The following is an 11,125-nucleotide window of genomic DNA, read 5'->3' as shown; positions in this document are numbered from 1 at the left end:
AATAATACGCTTCCAAGCCGCACTAAGCCTGTAGCTGTCAAAGCGATTAAAGTTATTTCTATTTCTCTCAATTTCAATGGATTTTCTCATTAGTCTTTGCCAGTAATAATTAGTTTTACACAACTTCTTAAACGTTATCAAAATCAATTGCCCTTGTTGACAAGCATGTTCTGCCACTGCCGACAGTTGTGTTTGAGAATGTATTATTTCTTTGGTGTTCTTTTAGTCTTATGCTGATGTTACGTCCTGTCTGTCCAATATAGCATTTGCTACATAAACAGTTAATCCGATATACACCTTGTTGATAATTTAGGTAATTCGTCTTTAGTGCAAGATACTAGTTTTTTAATTGTGTACTGTATCAAATCTTACTGTAATGTTTTGCTTTTGCAAAACACGGGCTAATTTGTCAGTTACTCCTGATATATATAGAATTTTTATTGTTTTAACAATCTGATCGCTTTCAGCAGTGTTGCTTTGCGATCGTGATTTGGCATTCAGTGCTCTGTTAATTTGAGTATTATTGTAGCTATTCTGTCGTAATGCTTCTTTAACATGTTTGATCTCTCACTAGACTTTCACCATCTGACACTGTTTTAGCCCGATGTACGAGCGTCTTGATAAGAGGATTTCTGAGCTGGATGATGCGAATCTGCATTCAGATAGGCATCAGTGTGCGTTTGCTTTCTGTAAACGCTGTGTTATTTTACCGTTTAGGCCATGTCCAAGCAAAATATCTAGGAACGGGAGTGTTATTCACCTCCATTTCCATGGTTAACTGGATGGCCAGGTTTTGTGCATTGAGATGATTTAGAAAATCATTAAGTGTATCTTTACCATGTGGTCAGACAACCAAAATGTCATCCACATATCTAAACCAAAAATATGGTTTTAATGTGCTCGAGGCAAGTGCTCTTATATCAAGGTTTTCCATGTACATATTTGCTATAGCAGGCAATAAAGGAGAGCCCATTGCTGCTCCTTCCTTTTGTTTAAAGAAATCCCCTCTCCATAAGAAGTGTTATTTAAACAATGGTCAGCAAGTTTCAGAATATATTTTGGTATACCTGTATTCTTTACTAGTGTATTAAGTAATTTCAGCGATTGGTTCACTGGAACCTTAGTGAATAAAGAAATCACTTCAAAACTTACCAGAATATCATTAGGGTTAAGTTTAATATCTTCATTCACATTCACAAGATGTTCTGAATTTCTTATGAAGATGTCCTACCGATGTAGGGCTGTATTTGTTTAATTATTTATTTTGATAATTTCTATGTGGTAGAGCCAATTGTACCGACTATGGGTCGTAATGGGATGCCGATTTTATGAATCTTTGGTAGCCCATACAGTCTAGGTGGTTTCGAGGCCCTTCGCTTAATTTGGTATTGCTCATTCTTAAGTATTAATGAATTTGCAATTATTGCAGTAGTCTTACGTTCTAAAGGATTAGTTGGATCTCGTTTAATTTGAATGTAGGTACTTTCCTCTAGTAAATTTCTAATGATATTATCATAATTGGCTCGTGACATCACTACAGTAGTGCGGCCTTTATCAGCTGCTAGGATTTGAATATATTTATTTACACGGAGCTCTATTAAGGCTTTTGCATCGTTAGAGCTAATATTTACTTTTGGAACTTTGCTATTCAATTATTTTGGCAACCTCGTGAGGCAGAGATGACTAGACACATTTATAAATAACGAGATCCAACCCAAAAACCTTTATGAATAATATTGGTCACGAAAGCCTACGTGTTAAAGAAAATCAATTCCTGGCACGTCCCATTGTGGCCATCGCAAATGGCAGTGCAGCAAGACAGAGGTCGTTTTTATACCGAGTAGAATGTCACAAGGAAGCCACATTGGATGCAACCACAATGTTTATTTTATAGCACTATATCCGGATGATGCAACAGCCACGTTACTCTTTGAATGCGCACAGCGCGTGCAGCCTGCCATTCTGCTCGTGGTGCGCCCGGAAGTTGGGGTGGCAGCAGAATTTCAAGGACGCGATCGTGATCACGAACTCGAGGAAGTCGACTTCCCCATCTTTGTCATCATCAAGGTCCCTCAGGATGCGGCTCACCACGAACCCATCCACGGGATTCTGAATGGAATCGCAACAGCAAGCGTTAGGACTGGAGCTGGATCGACTGCTAAAACTGCAGAACACGGGTAAAATACACAGCAATCCAAGTGATATGCGGTTTACTTGCACGTTAATGCAGGCGATTCCACTTCATGTCGATTAAAAATGTGAGCAGTCAAGAATATATACTGCATATGCCCAGATAACATAATGGACATGCATTACACATTAGGTACTGCATTCGCAGATGAACACGATCCATTGTAACTTATAAGACTACATTAACCCACCTCTGGTCTTCGCATCCGATAAGCACAGAGCGATGACATCATCTTTATCCCCGCTTAAGACGTTGACGGGACTATCTTCACAATTGGCTGGCGCCTGATGAAGCCAATTGTAATTACCAACAAAACGTCACCGAAATTGTAACGGTGGGTTTGCGCGCCACATTGGTATGCTGGAGTAACCAATTGGCACGTTTTGTTTACGCGACAAACCTTAGCAATTTGGCGGTCGGGTATAACGATGCATTTATATTTTCACGATGTATCCCAATATAACCATTTACGCAGAAAAACGGATGAAGGCTACAAGCTGAAAGCTAAAAACCGGAGACTCCAAAATGGGATTCACTAACGGGAGGTACTGGTCCAGACGAATATCAAAAGCCACGGTCTCACCTGGATCAGACTCTTGACCTTATCCCCCTTCAGGAAGCTCCTGAACTTCTCCTTCTTCAGACAATCTTTGACAGCGTTGTCGTGGGCGAGCTCATTGAAGGTGGACAGGAGCTTCAGGGTGGCTGCATGGAGGTCGCTCATCTTGGCAGAGGAAGACGCGCGGTCGAGTCGGTACGCGAGAGGAATCTGCGAGGGCACGACAGACAGAGCGAGACAGACGTCAGTCCCAGGAAGACAATTACACACGACGCCTCATTGTACGCATCACAACGCGATGGGCAACAACACGACCGAAATACCGGCAACGTCACGTGGCGTCCTTTTTGTTCCAGAGCCAGCGAGTCCTGCCATGACCTCGTTCTCAGCTCGACTTGCGCACTTGCTCTCAACGATCCCAGCAAAACACCCACGCGTTGCAGAGATCCTCGCTCTCTCGCTCTCCCCCTCTCCCCCTCCAACACAGCAGCGGTAGCGGCGCAGAGACCTGAACGTGACGCCTGGGGCTTCAACAGCAACCTCTTCTGCCCACGTCGCGGATTTAATGAAGCGCGGCCAGTGACGTCATCAGTAACACGTGCTCGCTCTCAATGTGCGATTGAATGATGAGTTCAGTTGATTGGTCCCGTTCAGCCAGTTAACCGGCTATTTGACAATAATAATCTGAGTTCATATTCCCTGGACTGACATGCAGTAGGTGTAAGGTAACGATGCAACCTTGTGAAGCTACTGCTGTTAAAATGTTGGTCAAGCCACTGCCGGCAAAACACACTGATCAAATACTTGTGGTGTGCCTCGTTACAATGCTGAGTGGGCATTGATTCATCTGGGAGATCAAACCGAAGACCTCTGCATTCCACATCCAGTGAGCAAACCACGACACCACTGCCGGCCCACGTGCGTACTCCAGTATGAATCAAATTCTGAAGTGAAAACGCGGGCATCTCATTTATTGGTAATTTTAGTCACCGCAGAGGCTGTGGTCTTGGCTGCCAGTGACGATGTCTCCGTGCAAACTCCTCCACTCCTCCGTCCATCAATCGCCCCGCTCGATGACAATGGCGGGCCCGCGAGGCACGCGCCTCCCAGTTCATTGTCTTTATAGTTCATTGTTTTTATAGTTCATTGTCTTTATAGTTCATTGTCTTTATAGTTCATTGTCTTCATAGTTCATTGTATTTATAGTTCATTGTCTTTATAGTTCATTGTCTTTATATATAGTTCATTGTCTTTATATATAGTTCATTGTCTTTATAGTTCATTGTCTTTATATATAGTTCATTGTCTTTATAGTTCATTGTCTTTATATAGTTCATTGTCTTTATAGTTCATTGTCTTTATAGTTCATTGTCTTTATATATAATTAATTGTCTTTATAGTTCATTGTCTTTATATATAGTTCATTGTCTTTATAGTGCATAGCCTTTATAGTTAATTGTCTTTATAGTTCATTGTCTTTATAATTCATTGTCTTTATATAGTTCATTGTCTTTATAGTTCATTGTCTTTATAGTTCATTGTCTTTATAGTTCATTGTCTTTATTATTCATTGTCTTTATATAGTTCATTGTCTTTATAGTTCATTGTCGTTATAGTTCATTGTCTTTATAGTTCATTGTCTTTATATATAGTTCCTTGTCTTTATATATAGTTAATTGTCTTTATATATAGTTCCTTGTCTTTATATATAGTTCATTGTCTTTATATTTAGTTCATTGTCTTTATAGTTCATTGTCTTTAGATATAGTGCATTGTCTTTATAGTTCATTGTCTTTAAAAATGGTTCATTGTCTTTATATATAGTCCATTGTCTTTATAGTTCATTGTCTTTATATATAGTTCATTGTCTTTATATATAGTTCATTGTCTTTATAGTTCATTGTCTTTATATATAGTTCATTGTCTTTACATATAGTTCATTGTCTTTATAAATAGTTAATATAGTTCATTGTCTTTATATATAGTTCATTGTCTTTATATATAGCTCATTGTCTTTATATATAGTTCATCGTCTTTATATATAGTTTATTGTCTTTATAGTTAATTGTCTTTATATATAGTTTATTGTCTTTATTTATATTTCATTGTCTTCATATATAGTTCATTGTCTTTACATATAGTTCATTGTCTTTATATATAGTTCATTGTCTTTATAGTTCATTGTCTTTATATATAGTTCATTGTCTTTATAGTTCATTGCCTTTATAGTTCATTGTCTTTATATAGTTCATTGTCTTTATAGTTCATTGTCTTTATATATAGTTCATTGTCTTTATATATAGTTCATAGCCTTTATAGTTCATTGTCTTTATAGTTCATTGTCTTTATAATTCATTGTCTTTATATAGTTCATTGTCTTTATAGTTCATTGTCTTTATAGTTCATTGTCTCTATAGTTCATTGTCTTTATAATTCATTGTCTTTATATAGTTCATTGCCTTTATAGTTCATTGTCGTTATAGTTCATTGTCTTTATAGTTAACTGTCTTTATACATAGTTCCTTGTCTTTATATATAGTTAATTGTCTTTATATATAGTTCATTGTCTTTCTATATAGTTCATTGTCTTTATATTTAGTTCATTGTCTTTATAGTTCATTGTCTTTAGATATAGTGCATTGTCTTTATAGTTCATTGTTTTATATATAGTTCATTGTCTTTATATATAGTTCATTGTCTTTAAAAATAGTTCATTGTCTTTATATATAGTCCATTGTCTTTATAGTTCATTGTCTTTATATATAGTTCATTGTCTTTATATATAGTTCATTGTCTTTAAAAATAGTTCATTGTCTTTATATATAGTCCATTGTCTTTATAGTTCATTGTCTTTATATATAGTTCATTGTCTTTATATATAGTTCATTGTCTTTATAGTTCATTGTCTTTATATATAGTTCATTGTCTTTATACATAGTTAATTGTCTTTATATATAGTTAATTGTCTTTATATATAGCTCATTGTCTTTATATATAGCTCATTGTCTTTATATATAGTTCATTGTCTTTATATATAGTTCATTGTCTTTATAGTTAATTGTCTTTATATATAGTTTATTGTCTGTATTTATATTTCATTGTCTTCATATATAGTTCATTGTCTTTACATATAGTTCATTGTCTTTATAAATAGTTAATATAGTTCATTGTCTTCATATATAGTTCATTGTCTTTACATATAGTTCATTGTCTTTATAAATAGTTAATATAGTTCATTGTCTTCATATATAGTATATATAGTTCATTTTTTATATATATAGTTCATTATTTTACAATGACCTTCAGACCGCAGCTCTTTCGCCAGCATTGCCTCTTAATACCTCTCACACCACGGTTAATGGTATAGTTTTACAACATGGAGTATACTAGGGCCTCGCAGCTGTCTCTCTCCCCCTCCTCTGTTCCGACCATGGACGAACTCGTCCGTCTGAACGGGGCCCGTAGCTATCCGTGGTGCTGAAATTTGAGGGTAAGAATCCACCCATTTTTTCGCCATATAGCATTGTGATATATAACGACTTATTGTTGGTAGCTTAGCTGATTGGAGAATATAGAGTTTATTGATAGCATGAAGGTAATTTATATTTTAGTTTTTATTGGTTCACTATATAGTACTGTGAATAGCTCAGATGTGTAGTAATTTTTGTGACTAGTCACTAGCTAATCACTCAGTTATTTCAATGCTAAATTCGCCTAGTTATTTCAATGCTAAATTCTCCTGTTTGATTTGTACTAAGTGCCTCGGTGAATGTGTATGCTCTGACTTTAACGTAGCTATTTCTGTAGCAGTTACACGCTAATCACTCAGCTATTTCAATGCTAAATTCTATGCTAATTCCATTGTCAAGGGGTGCCTCTGCGGATGTGTATGCCTTAACTTAGCTATTTCAATGCTAAATTCTATGCTAATTCCTTTAACAATGGGTGCCTCTGCGGATGTGTATGCTTTAACTTTTAACATAGCTATTTCTGTGACCAGTCACAAGCTAATCATTCAGCCATTTCAATGCTAAATTATATGCTAATTCCTTTGTCAAGGCGCTTTGCTCCTCTCACACAGCTTAAAGGCCGTGATCTGAACGTGGCTCTTTCACTCCAGCGCTGTCCTACCAGACAGTCTCGCCCCTTCACCTGATGAAGGCCGCTTGTGTTGTGGCCGAAACGTCGTGAGAATATTATTGTGTTATTTTATTTTATCAATTTATTATTTTATTCTCATTCTACGTGACTTTACCGAAAGAACCAAAGAAGATATAGTTCATTGTCTTTATATATAGTTCATTGTCTTTATATATAGTCAATTGTCTTTATATATAGTTCATTGTCTTTATATATAGTTTATATTTATATATAGTTTATATATAGTTTATTCATAATATAGTTTATTGTCTGTTGAAGTTGTTGTTACCGATGTGCTCACGCATCACGGACTTCCCATGTAAATGAGCCGGGAAACTGGCTAGACGGGACCAAATCAAATAAACTCATCACTCGTCTGCTGGTGAAAGACGCCTTGTGTAGTAGTGGGGGCTCTGTGCAACACGTGGGTTCGCTGAGAGCAGTACCCAGCTGATGAGGCCAGACGGGGGGGGACGCTCTCGAGCAAAGCAGGCGCTACGTGATGTTGCCAGGGGTTAAGGTCGTGTTATGGGCCATCCCATTGTGATGCGCTAAGATGGGATGCCGTGTGTAATCGTCTTCACGGGACTGACGGCCGTCTCGCTTCTGTCTGTCGTGTACTCGCAGATTCCACGCGGGTGAGGACTCGACCGTGAAATCTTTCCCCCTACAAAGATGAGCGACCTCCATGCAGCCACGCTCGAGCTCCTGTTCACGTTCAATGAACTCGCCCACGACAATAAGAATGCAGATTGTCTGAAAAAGGAGAAGTTCAGGAGCTTCCTGATGGGGGATAAGGGCAAGAGTCTGATCCAGGTGAGACGTGGCTTTTGATATTCGCATGTGGACGAGTTGCTCCGTTAATAATTCAATTTTTGGGGTCTCGGGTTATTTTTCTGAGCTTGTACCTGTATCTCCGTTCTGCATAATAAAAGGGGCGTTTTTTTTTTTTTGGGGGGGGGGATCTCATAATAATAAATGTGTCGTTTAAACGCGACGCAGCCAATTGGTAAGGTTTGTCACGTAATGAAAACGTTGCGATTTGTTCTACTTTCAGACAACGGTTGAGGGTCAACTATTAACATTTACAATTTATGAGTACGACGTTTCTCCGGCGATACAATCGGTTTAATCGGCGTCCAGCCAGAATTGTGAAGAACGCCTTCCTGCGATGGGTGAAGGGGATGTAACTGCCTAAATCCTGTGCAAAGGGCAGAGGAGGGGGTTAATCTAGTCGTATAGGTTACAATGGATCATGTTAATACTGCGACACTGGTGCTTGATTATTGGTTGGCATATTCGCAGCTATACTCTTTGGTTGTATTCGGTAAAGTCACGTAGGTAAAAAAATAAAATAACAAAAATCACGACGTTTCGGCCACAACACAAGTGGCCTTCATCAGGTGAAGGGACCGTGCTGTCATGAGGACAGCGTTGGAGTGAAAACAGCCAAGCCCAGGTCGCTTCCTTTAAGCTGTGTGGGAGGAAGCAAAACGCTTGACAAAGGAATTAGCATAAAAATGAGCACGATGCTAATTCCTTTGTCAAGCGTTTTGCTTCCTCCCACACAACTTAAAGGACGCGACCTGGGCTTGGCTGTTTTCACTCCAACGCTGTCCTCATGACAGCACGGTCCCTTCACCTGATGAAGGCCATTTGTGTTGTGGCCGAAACGTCGTGATTTTTGTTATTTTATTTTTTTACCTACGTGACTTTACCGAATACAACCAAAGAGTATGATGGATCCTTGCAGTCACGAAAGCTTCAAATCTAGAATATTCGCAGTTAATCGACTTGCATTATATATGTACATTGTGTTGCTTTGAGAATATGCAGTACCTATTGTTGGCTGCGCTGTTAATCGACACTCATTGGAATGACCTGTGTACCCACGCAATTAACCAGTGTACCACTTCATTGCTGTACGTTTCCCCCGTGTTTTGCAGTCTGTCGCCTAGTTCCAGTCTTTTCTCCTAACTCTCGCTGTCGTGATTCCGTTCGGAGCCCCGTGGATGGGTTCGTGGTGAGCCGCATCCTGAGGGACCTTGGCGATGACAAAGATGGGGAAGTCGACTTCCTCGAGTTCGTGATCACGATCGCGGCCTTGAAATTCTGCTGCCACCCCAACTTCCGAGCGCACCACGAGCAGAATGGCAGGACCCACGCGCTGTGCGCATTCAAAGAGTAACGCGTCTCGTGCATGATACGGATACTGTGAAATAAAACTTATGGTTGGATCAACGTGGCGTGCTCGTGACTTGGTACTTTGGGTATAGAAGCGACGTGAATTTTTCTCCATGTATGCCCACCATGACCATTGCAAATTTGAAGTCTACCAGGCGTAGTCGAGCGATATGGCACGTGCCTGGTTTACAGTTGTGGTTTCATGCTGGAAAGTGTTTCTTGCCGTTGCGACAGATTAATCCTAGGTACGATACACCCACGTGCACAAACGTTACCACGATGGCTCTTTGCAACCACAATCTAACGCTAACCATTGTGAGCATGTATACCCACGTCCATCACAATTGCCGGAATCGCAACACTTTACAGCCTAGGCACAATCGAGGTGTGCTAATGAAGGTGACCTGATGGCTTCCTTCTCGCCAAATCTGGACGCTTCAAGTATCTGAAATGAGGTTTGTGAACGAGATTGGCATAAAAAAAATGCAATGCTAGTTTCAGCACATTCTTTGAAAGTTAAAAACATCATGCAAATTAATTATGGATATTGGCTTACGTTTCGCACTACCAAAAAGTCCCCAGCAAGTTATGGGTGTGGTACACATTCTTCCCTCGAGTACGTTGGCGATCTAGATCATAACGGTGTAAACGTGTAGGGTTGTGTGACCAATATCCACAATACAGGTTTTTTTTTGGGGGGTTGGGGGGGGAGATTATATCCTGTAAATAAATCAAGATGGTTGGACACGTGAGATTTTTTGTTTTTGTTTTTTACAATGGCTTTGGGGACATGCATGGCGTTGTCTTCATTTGTGGGGATGACCTAAAAAAACGATGAACGTCTGCTTCATTCGAGCTTAATTTATTTTCTTGTAGAACAATGCCTCGTTAATTTAAACCTGTTTTTTTTTTTATGGAGCGATAGTTTAAAATGGTGCGACTCCTATTGGAACCCTTGTATGTAACGCCACACTTAGAATTGTACTGCAATTGTACTGCCTGAAAATGCACGCAAAATAACTTTATCGACTAAAGATATTTAAGACGTTACAAACACTTCAAATGACCTCAAAAGGGGCTTCCCTAATCCTGTTGACATTACGGTTGGGCCAAGGAATGCATCAATACGTGGATTTGAATGACCACTGGTTTAAGTGAGGTATTCATTCAGCCCTGCAGGATGAAAGGTCACGTGTCCCGGAAGCCATGTGCTCTGGGTCTCATACTTGGCACGTTTTGAGGGAAGCATGTGTAACACCAAAAATAGGACTGGTGAAACTGTGCGAAACGTCTGCTAAGGGGCCGTCCATAAATGACGTCACACACCTAGCGGGGGGGGGGGGGTCAGGCATTTGTGATGTGTGACGAAGGGGGGGGGGGGGGTGAGAAATGTGACGTCACATCAAAATGCGCAACTTGAAATAAATAAACAACACGTTCTACTTAAAGACTTTTTAATAAATGTTTTCTCCTACAACATCAGAGTGCAGCGCCACATTCAATACGCACCACAATGGCAATAGTTTAAAGCGATTTGAAGCATGTTTTATATATTTTTTTGGCGGGGGGGGGGGGACAGAGCTTTGTGACGTCATATTTGAGGGGGGTCTTACTTTTGTGACAACGTGTGACGAGGGGGGGGTCAAAAATCGCGTGACGTCATATATGGACGGCCCCTAACATTAATATATTTTTTTTATTGTAACTTCAAATAAACGTGCATAAATTGCCAAAAATATGAATTCTCCAATGTTCATGTTCACCAATGATTTGCTGGGAAACACCACCAGACCACCTTCCATGACAAGCACGTTGGTTGCAGTGGTGGCTATGCCTATATAATTGTAGTGTTGTAAGGACGAGCAGACTTCTTTAGGAGGCACACTCTGTTTATTGTATTATTTCCTTATACAACGCTTAACACACACAGAGGGATATTCGGTCCCCTCACCCGATACCCTAGGGAGGTACAGCCTCCGGACCTGGCGGGACTCACACGTCTACCGCTATCCTAGTCCTCCGGCTAGGACCTAGGGGAGGCTATCTGACCC

At 39.7% G+C, this 11,125-nt stretch overlaps 2 protein-coding genes across 2 annotated transcripts; one reads left to right on the top strand and one right to left on the bottom strand.

The window, feature by feature from the left end:
• Positions 1 to 1,864: 1,864 nt before the first annotated feature.
• Positions 1,865 to 3,153, bottom strand: LOC142905254 (protein S100-A1-like). The gene is made up of 3 exons (XM_076053878.1): positions 3,074 to 3,153; positions 2,775 to 2,960; positions 1,865 to 2,109 (listed from the first exon to the last, which is right to left on the bottom strand). Exons 2-3 carry the CDS (start codon positions 2,913 to 2,915, stop codon positions 1,924 to 1,926), a joined length of 327 nt encoding a protein of 108 aa, XP_075909993.1. The 5' UTR covers positions 2,916 to 2,960; positions 3,074 to 3,153; the 3' UTR covers positions 1,865 to 1,923.
• Positions 3,154 to 7,565: 4,412 nt separating this feature from the next.
• LOC142906301 (protein S100-A1-like) lies at positions 7,566 to 9,078 on the top strand. The gene is made up of 2 exons (XM_076053843.1): positions 7,566 to 7,713; positions 8,837 to 9,078. The coding sequence occupies exons 1-2, from the start codon at positions 7,566 to 7,568 to the stop codon at positions 9,076 to 9,078; spliced, it is 390 nt and encodes a 129-aa protein (XP_075909958.1).
• The last annotated feature ends 2,047 nt before the right edge of the window (positions 9,079 to 11,125 follow it).

The sequence above is a fragment of the Petromyzon marinus genome, chromosome 63 (assembly GCF_048934315.1).
Source record: "Petromyzon marinus isolate PM22_M1 ecotype Great Lakes invasive population chromosome 63, UKy_Petmar_22M1.pri1.0, whole genome shotgun sequence".
NCBI classification, from domain to species: Eukaryota; Metazoa; Chordata; class Hyperoartia; order Petromyzontiformes; family Petromyzontidae; genus Petromyzon; species Petromyzon marinus.
This window is presented reverse-complemented; position numbering and strand designations above follow the sequence as displayed.

What these genes read in the sequence shown, in the direction of transcription:
- LOC142905254 (XM_076053878.1), bottom strand. Translation starts at nt 2,915, where the DNA reads ATGAGCGACCTCCATGCAGCCACCCTGAAGCTCCTGTCCACCTTCAAT. An exon ending in AGGTCAAGAGTCTGATCCAG is followed by an intron (nt 2,110 to 2,774) that starts GTGAGACCGTGG and finishes GATTCCATTCAG; the next exon opens with AATCCCGTGGATGGGTTCGT.
- LOC142906301 (XM_076053843.1), top strand. Translation starts at nt 7,566, where the DNA reads ATGAGCGACCTCCATGCAGCCACGCTCGAGCTCCTGTTCACGTTCAAT. An exon ending in GAGTCTGATCCAGGTGAGAC is followed by an intron (nt 7,714 to 8,836) that starts GTGGCTTTTGAT and finishes CGTGTTTTGCAG; the next exon opens with TCTGTCGCCTAGTTCCAGTC.